This window comes from Pteronotus mesoamericanus, unplaced genomic scaffold, assembly GCF_021234165.1.
Source record: "Pteronotus mesoamericanus isolate MK-2021 breed Mesoamerican mustached bat unplaced genomic scaffold, CSHL_Meso_final contig_130, whole genome shotgun sequence".
Lineage (NCBI taxonomy): Eukaryota > Metazoa > Chordata > Mammalia > Chiroptera > Mormoopidae > Pteronotus > Pteronotus mesoamericanus.
This window is the reverse complement of record NW_026555060.1, coordinates 14,758,008-14,776,820: the sequence shown is the minus strand read 5'-3', so window position 1 is coordinate 14,776,820 and position 18,813 is coordinate 14,758,008. Positions and strand designations below refer to the sequence as shown.

At 38.4% G+C, this 18,813-nt stretch overlaps 1 protein-coding gene across 1 annotated transcript in view; it reads left to right on the top strand.

Moving 5' to 3' along the window:
- Positions 1-3,917: 3,917 nt before the first annotated feature.
- Positions 3,918-18,813, top strand: part of GPR158 (G protein-coupled receptor 158) — a 353,177-nt gene continuing 338,281 nt past the window's right edge. The window contains exon 1 of the mRNA XM_054592528.1: positions 3,918-5,253. Coding sequence (XP_054448503.1) covers positions 4,352-5,253 — 902 coding nt within the window. The 5' untranslated portion in view covers positions 3,918-4,351. The remainder of the gene's footprint in view (positions 5,254-18,813) is intronic.

The window sequence follows — 18,813 nt, the reverse complement described above, 5'->3', positions numbered from 1 at the left end:
CACTTTGTCCTAATCCTTGCTTATTTAAATGATTTAAAGCAGCACTTATGTAAATCTTTAAAATAACTATACCTATACTGCTCACATAAAATCTGGTCTGAGCAGTTTTTGACTACCTTTAGTTTGTCTAATAAAAGTATCCTAATATCACATCTTTATTTTCAAATAGTGATAAATCAATCATATAATGACAAGTAATAACTCTGTTGCATATTGCTTTTTTTCATCAATGCAAATTTGAGTGTTCTGAAGCAATTAGATTGATTTTTCAGCGTGTGATGAAAAAGCTTTGGGTCTATTCACATAGGGCTTAAAATCTTGTATATATTGCTCTATGATAACCAAACTCCTACACAGTGTCAATAAGCCTTTAGACAACTTTATTCTTAATTTTGAGGTCACATGGGGATGCTGATCTACATCTACAAATTAGATTCCTGTATTTGGTGGTAGTGAGGTGTCATTCATGCTAGAATCATTTGATTATTTTATAAAATAATTTTCTTTTGGTCTCAATCGTTCATATTTTCCATATTATATATGAACTTCAGCTTATTGCAGTTATCTTCTTCCAATCCCCTTTCCTGCTAAGAATGGAATATTTGTAGTCTTAATGCACTTACGTACTATTCCCTCTACCTAGGGTAAGTTTCTCTCCATCTTACTCTTAAATTGTTCACTAGTATTACTATCTAACTATGTCTCATTCTTTATGTCTCAGCTCAGTTTTTACCTTGCCACAGAAATCTTTCTATCCTTTATCTCTTTACATAAAAAGTTCCTTTCCCCCATACCATGAACTCTTTATCACTTTACAGCATTTATTTCTTCATGGTACAACAGTATGCAGTTTTTAAATTATGTGATGGCTTTTTATTATTTCTTTCTACCCACTTGATTATAAGTTTCATGTGTCTACTTTGTAGATGAGTCTATTTTATCCCAGCTTTAACTAACCACAATGCCTGATGCTCAATCAACATTTGTTGAATGAGTGATAGGTCTTTGTGAGTTGGTGCTGAATTTTGTAATTTGCTTAGAAGTATGTGGGTATGTGTTCAGTCTTGTTCTCTAAAAAAAAAATCTCTTTGGACTATCCCCTTTATTGATGCATACTAACATAAACATAGGGTGGTCTACCTACTCAGTTACCTTGACTCCAGGCCTATTTAATGGATCAGACTCTTAGAGCATTTGAAACATGGTGCCTTATCTTGAGTGGACCTAAGCTTTTTGGAGCATTCTAGACCAGAATGCACTATCTTCTATAGCTTGCCCTCTATGGTAGCTTCTAGCCACTGATGGTTATTGAGCACTTGAAACATGTGAAGTGCCATGTGCTATCAGTGTAAAATTCACATTCAAATTTAAATATTTAATATAAAAATGTAAAATATCTCACTAATAATTATTATATTTCTTTTTATTGAGATAATATTTTGAATATACTGAACTAAATAACATATATTATTAAAATTAATTTAACTTTTTCTTTTTATTTTTCAAGTGTGTTACTGGAACATTTAAAATTATATGTATGGATTACATTCGTGGCTCTCATCATACTTCTATTGGGCAGTGCTGTTTTAGACCCAATTAGTTCATCCCATTTGTTTGGCAATGTAGACTGAAGGTGATCCACTGAGAAGAATGCTAACTTACAAGAGCTTCTCATAGCCTCCTCTTTTTTTATTAGATGTGAACTAGAGGAAGAAGGGGCACTCCTGAAGAGTGGCTCAGATGCTGTTTCTGTACTCCCTTAATGCCAGATCATGAGGCCCAGGTATAATTTGTGTCCCAGGACACAGAAACTTTAAATGTCTTGTCAGTGGTCATATATATTGCTTATTAAAATGATGCCAAGACCAGAACCCAGGTCTTTCAATTATGCTGTTATTGAATTACTTACAGAAAGATCTGCTAATAAAACGTTTTTAGTATAATACTAGAAAACTAAAGAATTGTTAGTGTTATGTAGATTTCATAAAAAAAAATCAACTAATGACAAGGTTACACTTCAATATTTCAATGATAAAATAGCTGGAAAATTATATTGTATTGTGTACTCTGATACATTAAACAAACAGAAATTCCGTTCTGTTAATTTTACTACATGCACTATATTAGAGCATTAAACTAGTATGACCTTTATTCAGCAAAGGAGCATATATAGTATAAAGCAAAATTTAAGTAAAAAGTTGGATATGAACATGGAATCTACTTGTAAGTAAATACAAATCTAATAACCATTCTTTGCATGACTAAAACTCACTTGGAGATTGCAAAAAAAAGTGATTTTCCAAACTCACTTGCAGTTTGGAAAACGGGTTGCTATGTCTTACTTCAAAAGCCCTCATTGACATATCAGGCAGCCTTCTCATCTTAGGTATGGAGGTGGATTTTTAAATTATTACGTTTAGCACCACCTCCTTTGTTTACTCATTAATTTAGCAAATATTTTGTGGGAAAATACTATGTGCCAGGCATATTTTTGTGTTCTGGGTGCTCAAGATACTACAGTGATCAATGTAGACAAACTTTTGCTCTTTGGAGCTTACATTTCAGTGCTTAGATATTTCCCCAATGGCAAGAATAAAACAAAATGATAGAGTAAATCTAAGCAGTGCTGTTTTAGAATACTACCAGTGACATTTTTATTAGTTGGGATTTGAAATGAATTTGGGATTTTTTTGTCTGTCTTTCTTGGGGAATTTGAAAATAGATGTGCATATGGAAAGTGGAGGTGCATAAAACACTACACATTTAGTACTAATTAGTATTTTCAGAATGTCAGAAGACATTCTTAAAGCTTCAAATAAAACAATTAGACATTGTTAAGGGATTTCCCAACACTTGAGTATGGAAACTGGCATATTTATTGAGATCTTCTTTCTTCTGCCGGGATATCTCAATCTATAAGAATGACTTCCCAGTCCCTACGGATGACTTCCCTTTACACTCAAGGCAGACGCACCTGTTCTCATTTCCTCACAGCCTGAAGCCTGCCCCTTGCACAGGTTCTCTCCCTTCCACGTCTTCACTTGCCTACTTTCATCGGTTCCCCTTCATCCTGGCTCCGTTTCAAGCACAGTTTCTTTAAATATGACATTTTTCTTAAAGCTCAGCCAGTAGATGTCTCCATTACTCCCTCATAGCTAAGACCTCTGCAAGTAGGTTTTAATCATTTCTTCAACCGACAAGGAGGAGGATTTGGTGATTTGCCAAAAATGAGCAGATGCTCGGGAGGACACATCTCCATCCTACGTCCCTCCCCTCCGATTTAAGTCAGAAATGAAAACTCCTTTCTCCCTCCGTTTCAGGCAAAAAGGCTGATTGAACTAAGCATGCAAGACGCCAACACCCTCCTCCTCTGTACGTACAAGTTTCCTTCCTTCTGGGCCACAGAAGCTCTGCTTCTCCCCTCACTCCCGCCCACCTCGTCCAGCCCCCTCGGGTTTCAGAGTCATCGGGGAACGCGAGTGGGTGAAAGGACTCGGCGCTTCTGCATCTCGCTCCACCGCCTCCTTCTGCGCCTCCTCTGTGCCGCCTCGGGTTCAGCACTGGACAGCTCCCGCCCCATTCCCAACAAATGGCAGTCGGCTAATTGACACAGAAGCCGACCAAACAGGGAACAAGACGACTTGATGCCGCCCTGCAAGGGTTTGGTTGCGGCCAAGCAGCTTCTTTAAACTGGCTTTCCTCCGGAGAGCAGGGAGAGGCAGGAGTGTGGTTTGTGGCCAAACCCAAAGCTCCAATTAACCAGGTGCCTGGACCTCTGGACCCCAGAGAGACAAGCGTCTTAAAAGAAATCTTCGCTCTAGGGGACTGGCTCCTGCGCTCTCGGTGCCGGTTTGTGTGAGCGCGCTCCGCGCCTCCGGGCGGAGAACGAGGAGGAGGAGCCAGAGCTGGGAGGCGGGAACGACCTGCCGCGGGTGAGATGATGGAGCGGCGTTTGCGGCGGCCGCGGCGGCAGCAGCAGCAGCAGCTCTTGAACACACCTCAATGAGAGCGGCGGTGGAAGCTGCCGAGCCGAAAGACGTAAGCAGGCTAACTATAGCTGCCAGGAGCCGGAGGGGAGGTAACCTGTTCGGCTCCAGGCTGTGAGGTGCGTAATTCCGAGCCAACCCATCGCGGAGCGGCTGCAGCCGGCGTTGCCACAGGTGATTCGATTTCCTGTGACGGGAGCTGAGCCAGTGGGCCAATTTCGAGACATTCTTATTTTAAAGTCCTTTTCGACTGGGTGCCAAGTAGAGAAGGGGGAAGACTCCGCGTAAAAGTCTTACTGTTGATAAATTGACGTCAAAATTTAAAAAGTGACTCCTCCCGTTACCTCCTCTCCTCTGAGAGGCAGATGGGAGCCATGGCTTATCCCTTACTCTTCTGCCTCCTGCTCACTCTTCTGGGATTGGGAGCTGTTGGCGCCAGCCGCGACCCTACGGGACGGCCGGGCTCCCCTCGAGAGAGGACCCTGAGGGCGAAGCCGCACGCCCAGCAGCCGGCCGGGGCTTCTGCCTCGGACCCCTCGGCTCCCTGGAGCCGCTCCACCGACGGCACCATCTTGGCGCAGAAACTCGCCGAGGAGGTGCCCATGGACGTGGCCTCTTACCTCTACACCGGGGACTCCCACCAGCTGAAGCGAGCCAACTGCTCCGGCCGCTATGAGTTGGCGGGCCTGCCGGGGAAGTCGCCAGCCCTAGCCAGCTCCCATCCCTCTTTGCACGGGGCACTGGACACGCTGACACACGCCACCAACTTCCTCAACATGATGCTGCAGAGCAATAAGTCGCGGGAGCAGAACTTACAGGACGACCTGGAGTGGTACCAGGCACTGGTGCGGAGTCTCCTGGAGGGCGAGCCCAGCATCTCCCGGGCGGCCATCACCTTCAGCACCGAGTCGCTGTCCGCGTCCGCCCCGCAGGTCTTCCTCCAGGCCACGCGCGAGGAGAGTCGCATCCTGCTTCAGGACCTGTCCTCCTCGGCACACCACCTGGCCAACGCCACGGTGGAGACCGAGTGGTTCCACGGCCTCCGGCGCAAGTGGCGGACCCACGTACACCGCCGCGGCTCCAATCAGGGGCCCCGGGGCCTGGGCCATAGCTGGCGGCGCAGGGACGGGTTTGGCGGGGACAAGAGCCATGTCAAGTGGTCGTCGCCTTATCTGGAGTGCGAGAACGGGAGTTACAAGCCCGGGTGGCTGGTCACTCTCTCCGCTGCTTTCTACGGGCTGCAGCCTAACTTGGTCCCGGAATTCAGGTAGGGAGCGGAAAAAAAGGCAAAAGCAAAGCCTTCCTTCCGGTTTCGGGGGTGGTGCGCGTGTGGGGGAAGGAACACTTGGATGTGACACATATGCCTCCCACCCTCGCAGCAGAGACTGAGGCTGAGGGGACACCCCACGCGGGCTCTGTGCTTCGGGACAAGAAGCGCCCCACGTTTGTCAGCTTCAGACCGTCGGCGAAAGCTTCTCTCAGATCAGTTTCCCTGCAAGGGGCTCGGGACTGGGGAGTGGGGAGAGAGCCCTTGGTGGATCTGAGAAACATCTCTGGTGCCCTATGCTTCTCCTTAGTCCTTGGGAGAAGAGGGAGTCGTGGGGAGTTCCCAGGCAGGGGTGATGCTACGAACCTGGAAAGCTCGGGGTGTGTCCCCCGGGCACAGGATGGCCAGCACTAGATGAGAAAGAACAGGGAACCAGAGGAAGACAGAGAGCTCCTCGTTTCTGCTGCTTCGGGGTAGCTTTTCCCTGCTTCCTACCTGTGTAGTTTGGGGCACCGGTCTGTTGTAATTAAAACAGTACAGCCCCCTTGGCAGCTCTGTTCCCTCAGCAGTGAGTCAGTCGCAACAGCACAGCAGGATCCAGACTTTGACATTTGGTCAGTTTCTTCTACCCTCCTGCCCCCAATCCATATCCCCTTCCTGGGTCCCTCTTTCTCCCTTTCTCTTGTCAGACGTGCCTAAGGGCTCTCCAGCCCTCCACATTCTCATACATTTTATAAAGGTACCTGGTTGAGTTATTTTAGGGAGATAGTGAGGGATTTGTTCTGACGGAACTCAAGGAGCTTGGAGGAAACTTATGTATAGCATTTGTAGGAAGATGAGAATTTGTAAATTAACAAGTGCTAACTTCTGCTCTTGAAGTGCCTGATCTCTGAGGTGAGAAACTTCTAGAAGTAGCCCTTAAGAGTTGATGTGAGGAAGGAAAAAAGATAGCAGAAATTCCAAAGAGGACCACAGATGGACCAGGATCCTCCTGAAGTCCCGCACCTGAGGCTCTGGGAAGGTCTGGGGTGGAGGGTGGAGGGTGGAGGGTGCTTCTGTACTTTTTGAGAACCTGGGCAAAAGTGAGAAACCTGTGTGTGTGCTCGTGCACGTGCACACGCTCATGCATATGTATCTTAACATTTTGTTTGGCACAACAAGGGCAGGATGCTGATAGATATCCGGCTGAGTACTGGGTGAGCAAATGGGGGAGTCAGGAAGTTTGTCTTGGTACTGCTCCTTACTGCTGACTGGCCTCAAGTAAGTTGCTTAAACTTTCTGGGCCTCAGCTACTTCTCTGTCAAGTCAGGAGTTGAACTAGATGGCCTCTAGGGATCGATCCAGTTATAAAATTCTGTAGCTTTTAATGTTAGCAACACTTGAGAAGGCATAAAACAAAACAAAACAAAAAAACAAAAACCCTCTTTCTCTGATTCTGTAATGCCCATATTCAGTGTTTTTGTGTGTATGTGTTCTATCTCTTAAAGATCTTGTCTTAAACCAGAATAACTCTTTCCTACTTCCAGAATAATTTTTATTTCTTCCTATTCTGCAGGATCCTACTAGTAAAAGCTTGATCCCAGCTTTCAGTCTTTGCCATATTGTTTTCTCAGAAGGGGAAAGCTCAGCAGATGTCATTCACAGCCAGCAAATTGTTTGCCACCTTCAGTTAAACTCAAAAAGGGGGTCCCTGATCCCAGGATCAGTCACCCTTCTCCCTTCCTTCCAACATTTACTTTATGTTAGGCCCTGTGCTAACTGCTTTGCATGCATTATATCTTAATTAATACTCGCAACAACCCTATGAATTAGGTTTTATTAATTTCTCTATTTTACAGAAAAAGAACATGTACAGGGAGATTGCATTTCTTTTCCAACATCACACAGCCAGGATTTGACCCAATTTCATACTTTTAGTAGAGCCAGGATTTGAGCCCATTTCATACTTTTAAACAATATGCTAAACTCTGTCTTACAAAAGTATTTTAGGATTGCTGCATGTAATATAGTTGCTGCATCTTTTCAAGTGTCAGTCATGGGACTGGGGATAAGAACATTCATTTTCAGAATTATTTCTCTTAAGGCTCAGAAAGCATAAGTTACCTAAATGAACTCAGTGCTTCAGCCAGCCAAGATAAAAGGATGTGAGGTTGTGAGGGCTCACAGCCCCTTACCTATTTTTTTGACTGCATTCAGAAAACAGTTTGCTCTTTAAGTGCTTTCATAGTCATGGGTGGTGTTTTTAGCCAAGGCATGAAGCCAGGCCACTTAGTGTCTGGTTCTCTACAGAAGCTGCCTGGTCGTAGTAGCATGCATGATGAGCAGAGTAGGTGCTCTCATGTGAGCACGTCTGCCCCATTCCTGTGCCCCTCAAATGCTGTATTGAAGGTACACACAGATGTTAATTATAGGAACTGAAGAAAACTTAGAGATATCATCAGGTGGTTCCTCCTGTTTTTTCATAGATAAAGAAACAGAACTAGAAAGGTGAAGTGACTTGTCCAAAACTTAGGAAGTATCAAAAGAAAAAGGATCCAGACCTTTTGCCTCTGGTTCACATATGTATATACCTATATCATATTTCTGTGGCTCTCTGGACCTTTGCACACAAAGTATGTTGGGGGATATAGTTTACCCTCTGTCATCTTTTAGGACAAAAATTAACCCATAGAACACAGCGATTGAATTTATATTATTTTATGTCACACATTTGAGATAATATTTAAGTAGGCCTCTTTTGCCTTTTCATATAAAAGGCCAGAGTTTTTTGTTGATAACATTTTATCATCTAAGATGTGTACTCTAATATTCTAAAATACAGGTAAATAATATTATACAGGTACGGTAACATGGTAAAACCAAATCAGTTTTTGGGGAACCATGATTAGGAGGTCTAACCATGACTTAGAATATGTTTTGAATCTGTAGAGTGTTATTTGTAAAAAAGCCTTATCTATAATGAAAAAATCCATTGACAATGACTTCCTTATGGAAAAACAGTTAAAATTTTCATTTAAGATCAGTTGCTATTTCCCCAGGTCCTGCTTATAAGATTCAATCACTTAAATTCCATTATATGTTATTTTTTAGAGAATGTAAATCCAAAACACAAAATTAAAAAGTAATGTGAGAACATGGTCAACTACCTTCTTATATTGTCTATTACTATAAAACACATCTCAGAAATTTTATTCCTCTCTATTTCAGAATGACACAAGTATCTTAAATTTTAAAGTCTAGCATAAAACTCACATGGGAAGCTTATTGTTCATTTCTTTCTTTCCAGAAAATCCTATTAGTTGCTCTAAATATCTCTTGAGTCTTTTGTTACTGTCCTATCATATAAACATTTTGTTTCTCATCTTCAATCCTAGCAACAAAGCAGAATAATAATTTAAGGTATATCTTAAATTATTTTTATTTATTACATTAGGTTTGTGATATCCTTGTAGAATTTTCCTTTAAGTTAAGTACTTTGGTTTTGCATAGTAATTTTTCTGTGTGGAACTGAAAGTGCTATGCAGTTGGTTCCATTCTGCTGAAATCATAGATAATTTTCCTGGTGGTAGTTGAAACTGGTCAGTACCTAGGATGGATATAACATACTTAGGTGTTTGCTGAATTTAAATGAACATGAAGGAACTTTTGGGAATTACTTATTTCTTAATGAACTGAAAGGGACTTTGAAATTCATATTTTTTTTCCATCTTTTCATTTTAGAAAGGAATAAACTGAGACCCAAAGGGCTAAAGAAATTTTGCTAGAATGGCACAGTCCTTTAGTTGTAGGTTAGAAATAATGGAAACTATTATATACTGAGCACCTACTATACGTTAGATGTTTTAAATATACACAACTACATTTAATTATTAGTACTCTTGGTAGTTACAACTTCAGAAAAGTTGAGCAACCTGACCATGTTAACATGGCTAGTAAATTAGAGACCCTAATTCAAATTTAGTTTAGCAATGAAGCTTGCATTATTCTTCTACTATCCTATGCTGCTATGTCTTGGCAATTTTGTTTTCATTGCATTATTCAAATATATAATATGGTAATGGCTTGAAACAATTAATGTATTTGGCCCAAGTTAAGTGATATACCATTATTTTTTCTAGGCCAATAATAAAATAAAGCATGTTATATAGTGAGGAAAACTTTAAACTTAAGTCAGAATTTTGCCTCAAGTCCCAGTTCTGTCTCTGATTGGCAGTCACCTGTCTGACATGTTTCTGCATAATTAAAATGTAGAATGAACTTGGTGATATCCAATCACCTTTATAACTCTTTGTTTCTGTGAATTCTTAAGTGACCTATCCAAATTATCAACAAGTAAGCTCTGGACATAGAGCTAATACGCACAAGCACAGTAAGTTGTGGAAATGATATTTCTAGGGAAAATGATATTGTAGAGGAAGAGGAAACCAAACGAATGTCAGACCTGCTGTTTGGTTAAAAAAAAAAGGCTGTCGGGCAATAAGGGAAAGTCACGAGAGTGTGGAAACCCCTTCTTAGAAACTAACATAATGAACATCAGTGTCACTGATATGCTGACTCCTGAGGGGGTCACTTCACTTTCCTTCATACACACACCCCCACACACCTACATCAATGATTCCAGTACAGTACAATGATCTCTGCTTTTAATAAAACAGAGCAATTTACACAGGATAAAAGAAATAACCATCTTGCTTTAGGCCAAACATATCCTATGTCTCCCATATGGGTCATGGTAGTGGTGAAGAGATTATCTATAGGAACAACAGAGATTTTACCTCGGTCAACAGGTTTCTAGATAACTTTTGCTATTGAGGCTTTTGAGCCTTTATTATTTCATCTCTAAACTGTTTTCCTTTTGGGATTCCCTAGAAACTAAATGAAGAATTCTCATACATAAGAAGTTTAGTAACTATTCTATCTTGTAGCTTCTGTCTTCCCAAATACTGTCTTCAGTTGTATTCTTAGTTTAGCTGTATTTATAGTAATTTATTATTTAAATGACAGTTTAGTTTCATTCCTAATTATGGTGAAGGACTGTGATGACTTTGGATCCTGATGGAAATACTGGCCTTAGAGATGAATATTGGCACTAGCCTGGACCAGATCCTTTACTTATGCTATTACCATGGGCAGCAGTTGCCTTTTTAATCCTCAGTTTCCTCATCTGTAAATTGAAGGGGTTGGTGTAGGTGACCTGTAGGGCTCCTCTCAATCCTAAAAATCTATGATTATGTACACAACCAAATGTGTCACTTTAATTTTGAAATTTTACTGTTTTTTATTATAATGCTGAGATCTCTTAATGTATGCTCATTTAAATGCAGATCATGTTTACATATGCCCAGTTATTGACTTTACCATGGTCATTTATTCATAGAACCTTTACAGAAAGCATTCTCAATGTACACTGGATTGAACACACACATATATAAACACAGTGAAATGAGAACTCCATTCAAAATAGGGATAAGCATGGTCTGAGTTTCCAGACCTTAAAAGATGCCCTGAATTCACTTAAAATCAATATGAATCTGTTTCACAAGTTCTAAAGCAAGGGCCTCAGTATACTTGTGTTATTTCCCTCAGAATAATCAATGTTTAGGCATTTTGAAACACCTTCCTTCCTCTTAATAACAACCTGTTTCAATTCCCTTCTGTAGTTGGCCTTGAAATTTCAAAAAAAGGGCTATATATTGTGGTGCAGCAGTGCTACAGCATTACTTGCCATTTCCTAGAATAAGCATTTGGAAGCAGAAATGGGGTTTCCAAGACTGCTAAATAAATAACAAGAATATATGCCTACCTCTGGAGAGGCAATGGTGCCCTCACTAGACTGATTTTATAGTTTCAACTGCTGGATAAGTTAGATTTTACTTTCCACTTTAGAAAGGCAGTAGTTTATTGTTCACTGTTAATGTTTTAAGGCTACCCTTTTCCAACATGCACTGTGTTTTATGATTATAGCGTAACATACTGGGATGCCAGGAAGTGTGTTATTGATGTTATTCTCACATGGTTGGTACAGAGCCATTAGGGCCTTGTTTGTTTCCTCTTTGCAGTTCTGGATTGGTATTCCTAGGGTTCTTTAAACAAGATTATTAAAATGGTACTTTGGGATTTTGATAACTTTGGCAGTTTGATTGCCATTATGTTTAATAGGCAGCTCACTGGTGGTAAGGAGAGTTTGTAGCTGACAGCATTATTAAGATTCTTGCCCAGAACAACAATGCCACATGGATTGGGGCTGGTTTTGCTGGTCCTTAGCCTTATTTGCTTGTCAACTTCTAGTAAAAAATTTTTCTATGTATAATTTCAATTTTGGCTGGGCATTTACCCATCCAACTTTTTCTTCCTACAGGAAAAGACTTGACCTATAAAAATATTTATGTGGATAAGCTATTCTATGAAATGTTTTTTCAGTTTAGGAAAGGATTAATCCTCTTGGCTAAAAGTTTTTCATAGGTTCCCAACCCCTCACCCTTTCTGCAATGCCAAACAGTATAGGAACCAAGACTGACATTTTCCCCAAAGGATATTACAGTGACTCAAAGCAATCTCTGGATACATGTACAGTTGATGCTTGAATAACACTGGTTTGAACTGCTTGGGTCCACCTATACACATTTTTTTTTTCAATATATAACTGTAAGTGTACTTTCTCTTCTTTATTATTTTCTTAACATTTTCTTTGTTCTGTCTTGCTTTATTGTACAAACATAGCATATAATACTTATACAACATATGTGTTAATCAACTGTTTATGTTATTGGTAAGACTTTTGGTCAACAGTGGCTATTAGTAGTTAAGTTTTGGGGAAGTCAGAAGTTATATGCAGATTTTCCACTCCATAGGGCTGGTAGGAGTGATCAGTACCTTTACCCCGATGTTGTTCAAGGGCCAACTGTAGTTTCATTACCTTCATTGTAGGTAGAATTTATAAAGAACACAGAATCATCTTAAATGTGATCTGACCCCATGATCATTTTCCCTAAACAAAAGTCCTGTTACCTAACATTTTATCAAAGGCAGTCTTTCTCTCTCACGGTTAACTAAAACTTCCAATTAATTGAGATCCAGTTAATTTTTATTCATTATAATACCTGTTTTAACTTTCCCCCATTTCAAAACTATAACTAGTTATCTGTTGCAATTTTACCCATTTAAAAACTGTAACTACAATTTTCCCTATAAAAAAACTATGACTAGATTTTTAAAAATCCTGCCCAGTTAGTAAAGTACCTAGTGCATCTATAACTTAAAAGGTAACTTAGAATTACATAAGATTCTGGTTTATTTTTTAAGCTAGTTTTTTCTTTTTACCATTTATATGTTTTGTGTGATGTTTATGCCTTGTTACATTATTGTTGAAGGACTTTTATAGAATAATATAACACATGGCTTTTATTTAAGAAAGAGGAAAGGTTTTATAGTATAGAATAATATATTTTATCAATTCTAAGATGCACCTTTTCCACATTTCAATGTCTCTCACATTGAGATGTCTTATGTTTGAGGGCATGTCATTTTCAGTTAACATATATTTCCTTTCAGTGGCACACAACAAAATAGTTTATCTTTTAATTAATGGCATCTTATATTTGATGAACTATGGTATTAGGGAATGGTAGAATAAATTCTAAGATCTCTCCAACTATGAAATTCTTATCAAGATGCAGCAACATAGTCATATATGGAAATACAAGATCTAGACTTTACTGCTTTGTATGAATTAGATTGCTATTTGTCCTCATAATTTTGTTTAAAAAGACAAACTAGCTATACTAAAATATGTAACCACATTTTCTTTTTAATGTATGTGAAGTGTATAAAATTTTGGGCCAGAAGCTGCAGAAACTTTTATCGTCAGAATAGGTGAGGTAAGGATTATCAAAATTTTTCCCATACCATGTGGCAAAGCATTTCACTCACATTGTGGGAAAATGTCTAGGAAAGTGAGAGTAAAAGACTACTTGTAGACCCAAAATAGAAGAGAGTAGCTCTGTCCTTTCTAAAGTGCTTAGAAGTGTCAGGATAAAGATAAAAATTTTACAGTGTAGCCGTGTAACTAGTTTTGGTTAATGAGATTTATGTGGGATTGTGCGGTGAGTGCTTTTTCCTTTCTCTTTCCTAGTCAGTCCCTGGAATGGAATAAAGAGTTTTGTTTTCCCCTTATTTGATACCTCAGGCCCCTGGGTAGAGCAGGGTTTCTCAACCTCAGCACTGCTGACAGTTTGGGTCAATAATCTTTTGTTGTTCAGGCTGTCTTGTTCATTCTAAGATGTTTAGCAGCACCTCTGGCCTCTACCCACTAGATGCCAGTAGCAACCGCCCAATGTGACAATGAAAATGTCTACAAAAGTTGCCAAATATCTCCAGGGATGGGGGCAAAAACGCCTATGGTTGAAAGCTGCTGGTGCAGAGGAAATACATATAATTGTGCTATTCTGGGGCTATCTTTATTTCAAGGATTCTGTACATATGTGTATGTGAGTGTATGTGTATAAGTTTGTTGAGTCACATTTCTATGTATTTACTCATTTATTTACTTACTTGTTTTTCTGGAACATAAGTTTCCTGAACATATGGAACCTGAATAAAACCAAAGTGAGAACTGAAAATTTTTGATGGATCAATAGAATATTAAGTAATTTATGTTATATGTCATCAAGGCTCAAAAAGAACTGGCCAAATTATTTGCAGAATCTGTTGCTAACATGCTTTTATTACTTCTGTGGTTAAATGTTCTATCTTTCATGTTTCCCATTAAGGTATTCGTTTTGGAAAGGAAGTATGTTTATGTATATCTGTATGTATATGTGTGTGTATATATATGGGGGGGAGCATTCTTTATAGAAACCATGTTTTAGTCAATATCCTGGAAAAGCTCCTTTTTGAAGAATTAGAATTTTAGAATTAAGAAGGATTGTAGATATCATATACTCCAATTCGTTTTTACTTTTACAAGTGAGGAAATTGAGACCTAGGGATGTGGTCACCATCACTCACACTAGCTATGCCTGCAGTGAATTTGCAGCTTAATAATTGGCACAAATAAAAAGATCCTGAGTCATCAAGTAATGGTTAATTTAAGTTCATCAATCACTGGTCCCAAACCTGGCTGGGCATCAAGATCACTAGAAAAGTCTGATAATATGTTTGTAAGCCCTCCCCAGACCCTGTGAATGAGATAATCCAAGGGATAAATTCAGCAGTCTATATTACAAACGAAGTGTTTGATGGAAGGAGACTTGATTTGAGGGGGTGAACACACAATACAGTGTTAAGTTGATGTGTGTAGAACCTATATAATATAGTTAACAAGTGTCACTCCAACAAATTCAATAAAAAGAAAAAATAAAAATAAAATAGAAACAGTTTTCATAACTCAGAAGCAGTTGGTCCTTAAACAGAAACTTGTGAACAAGTAAACAGTATTTGATGTACTTTTAATCTGTTTTACCAGATTTTAAGAATAAATATTAAACATTGTAAATGCTTAGCAACTTCAGCTTTAGTCATACAAATATTTTGGCTGCAGGCCATTCTGGATAACAGGCATTCCAGTGTTGTGAAGATCTATCTGTAGGGGTAGAATGGCTAGCATGTTCTTTATAAAGGCAGGGAGATCATAGGTATTGAGCCTATGGTGAGTTGTATCTGTTTCTTCCTCACTTTATTTTGGTTTCTTTGTTTCCTCCCCTTTAAGATAGGAACATTCACTGGAACAGCTGCCTCTTAAAATAATTATTTGTCTCTTTATGTAAACATCCTATGTCACCAACCAGTTCTACATGTCCTTCGAGTGCAAGGGCATTTCATGACATCACATATTCAGTGCCTTGCTTATTGCAGGGGGAGAACATGGATGATTGTCTAGGAAAAAAGCCTTTGGGATTATAAACCTACAGTTGAATCCATGAGCTTCCACCTTCACTACTGTGTCACACTAGGCAACTCCCTCTGTGTCTCAATTTTCCTATCTGCAAAGGATGGAGGGTACATTGTAAAGAGTAAACAATCTTATATATGTAAAGAGTGTAACATGATGTCTGGCATGTACTATTCCTTTTAAAAAATTGTGGAGTATATAATATGTACCTGGCTAAGGTTATAGGTGCTGAGAATATAATACTAAAAATGACAGACAAAAATCCCTATAATCATGGATTTTTTTTCTTTTGTGTGCAGTGGGAGGGAGACAGATTAAAAAAAGCAAAATAAATATTAAAAAAAATGTTTTGATAGAAATGAGTGCTATAAGTAAATAAATAAAATAATGTATTTTATTTTATTTATTATTGTTAACTTGACATAAAACAAATATAGAGTCCTATTTCACACCTTATACAAGAAATATTCAGGTGAGTTAAAAATCAATATGTAGAATCTAAAGAGTTTTAGCAGAAAATAGAACTAAAATTTTTCATGACCTGAAGTAAAATATTCAACCCCAGAAGCTATAAATATTGACAATATGACTATATTAAACATTTAACTATCTAAGAATATACATATAAAAGAGTTAAAGGACAAGGAATAGAATACAAAAGTATTTGCAACACATCTAAAACATGGTTAATAGGTTTTTTGTTTCTTTTTTGTTTTGTTTTGTTTTTAGGGAAAAAAGTACTACAAACCCTTAATCAATAAATGGATAAAGAATACCAAAAAGTCATTTAAAGCTTTTTTTAAAAAAAATAGAAATAGGCAAGAAATATACTAAAACAGGTTTAGTTTCAACAAATAGTAAAGGAACAATTAAAATAACATCATCGTCACAATCAGATTAATGAGTATTAAAAATATTGGTAATATCAAGTATTGGCAACTCTGAAAGGAACTGGGTATTCATAGAAACTTTTTCTTCATCTTAAAGCAGTCCCTTCAGCATATTTTGCAGTGCTGGTTTGGTGGAGGTGTGTTCTTTTAGCCTTCTTTTCTCTGGGAAACTCCTTATTTTGCCTTCCATTTTAATTGAGAACCTTGCTGGATAGAGCAGTCTTGGCTGCAGGCCTTTGCTTTTCATGACTTGGAATATTTCTTGCCATTCCCTTCTGGCTTGCAGTGTTTCCATTGAGAAGTCAGATGCTAGCCATATCAGGGCTTCCTTATATGTTACTGCCTCTTTCTCTCTTGCTTGCTTTAGGATTCTGTTTGTCTTTGATATTTGCCATTTTAATGATGATGTGTCTTGGAGTGGGCCTCATTGGGTTCCTCTGGAATGGGACCTTCTGTGCTTCCCAGACTTGTGTGACTTTTTCTCTCCTCCAATTAGGGAAGTTTTCCATCATTACTTTTTCAAACAGGTTCTCTATCCCTTTCTCATCCTCTTCTCCTTCTGGTGTCCCTATTATACAGATATTATTACATTTCAGGTTGTCCTGCATTTCTCTAAATGCCTCTTCATTCTTTTTGAGTCTGTTTTCATTTTCTTGCTCTTTCTGGGAGCTTTTTTCTACCTTGTCCTCTAGCTTGCTGATTGGGTCCTCAGCTTCACTAGCCTGCTTTTGATTCCTTCTGCTGTGTTCTTCAATTCAGAAATTTAGTTCTTCATTTCCTCTTGTCTCTTATTGATAGTGTCTATGTCCTTTTTCATGCTGATATAGTTTTCAGTAAGTTCCTCATAGTTTCCCAGTAGTTTTTTGTAATTCTCTCTGAGCTCCCTGAGCTCATTGAGCTTCCTTAGAACTGTTGTTTGTAACTCAATGTCTGATAGTTTACTTGCCTCTATTTCATTTAGTTCTCTTTGCGGGGATTCCTCTCTTTCCTTCGAGTGTGGTGTATTTCTTTGTCTTCCCATTATTTGAGAGACTCTTTTGCTTCTCTTTAAGTTGATCTGTCTTGATTTCCTGACTTTTTGGAGTGGACTTGTATGGTAGGAGATCACTGTTTTTTCTTTCTGGATCTGCCTCTCACGATGTCAGCTGTTGACCCTGTCTGACCTTAGGCAGTGTGTTCGAGACTTCCAGTAATCTACTGTCTGTGGCTGTCTCCTTCAGCTGTTAATCTATTCACTCTGCACTCAGCAGGAGGCCTTAGACAGCTCAGGGAGCATCCTTAAATTTTAAATAGTAGCTTTTATTCTTTACTTTTATTTCTTCATTTTCCAATTCCTGTTACCTATCCCAATATTTTTAGATAATTAAAGATGGTAACATTTATATTCTGCCACTACAGTAAAAAACAAAACCAGAACAAAATGCTTTGTCCATTAGTTGCCTCTAAGAACTGAAATTTAAACAACTCATTCTGGGCCATTTCAGAATGTTTTAAATTTCAAGGTCTAATGAATTATCTCTTTCTTTTTCTATATCAGTTATTTGTTCAAAGCCATGCTACTTTCAGGTTGTGCATATCTGCATTGGGACTTTTCATGTTTCTCCCCTCTTTCAGTTGCCAATTGTCTTTTTCATGTTAAAGAAACTAAAAGGAACCATATATATATATATATTTCTTTTTTTGCTTGCTTCTAGGATCATCTTAATCATCCATTTGTTAAAGAATAGTGACATTTTTGTTGACAACATTCTTCTTGGAGTCCCATAATTTGTTCAAGTTGCTTTAGGTCTTTGGCAGAATACTTATCATGGAAATAAATCTTTTCCAATTATTGAAATTTTAGATAATACTATATGTTGGATTCAGATCCTCTTATTTCTAGAATTCTTTTTTTTTCACCCCTGGAGCACAGTTTTAAATATCAATAGTTTTTTGAAAGGATCAATGGAAGGTAAAATTTCTGAGTCTTCCCATGTCTGAAAATGTTTTTGTCTTCATGCATGATTGATTGTCAGAATATAGAATTATGGGTTCAAAGTCATTTTTCCCTCAGAGTTTTAAAAAGGTTATATTGTCTTTCAGCATTCATTGTTGCTGGTAAAAAGAAATTGATGTTAACCTGATTTACTGTATCTTTGTAGGTAATCTTTTCTTTTCATGGAAACTTTTAAGATATTTTCTTTTTCCTTGGGGTTTGGATATTTCACGGTGATGTGCTTAGTTGTAGATTCATCAATCTTACCACTTAGTTGGCCCTTTTAGACTTCTCAGAAATTTCCTTTATGACTGTTTAAAATTATTTCCTCGTATTTGTTTGGGAACTCCTACAATTTGATATTTGGCTTTCTTGGATTGATCTCTATGTTTCTTTACTTCTCTTGCATTTTCCATCTCTCTTTTTTATTTTGCCTTCCAGGAAGTTTTCTTATTTTTCTTCCTTTTAAAAAATTAAATTAGTTTTCATTTGTCAATCTCTTTTAAATTCTGCAAACTCTTTCTCTTGCTCTATTTATTTCTTTTTCACAATTGTACATTCATTTTCTTAAATCTGTTTGAGAATGTTGATTGAAATATCTATTAAATTATCATGTGATCTGTGAATTATTGTTATTGTTCTAGGGTCAGTTATTTTACTTGTTCACACAGGTCCTTCTCCTTTATACTATCAGTTCACCTCAAGTGTGATCTTTACTTATCAAAGGACGAGATTAATTTGTATAGCTAAATGGTGTGCATTCTTGTGCCAGATGCGTAGGCCTCGTTCCTGAGTAGACTTCTCCC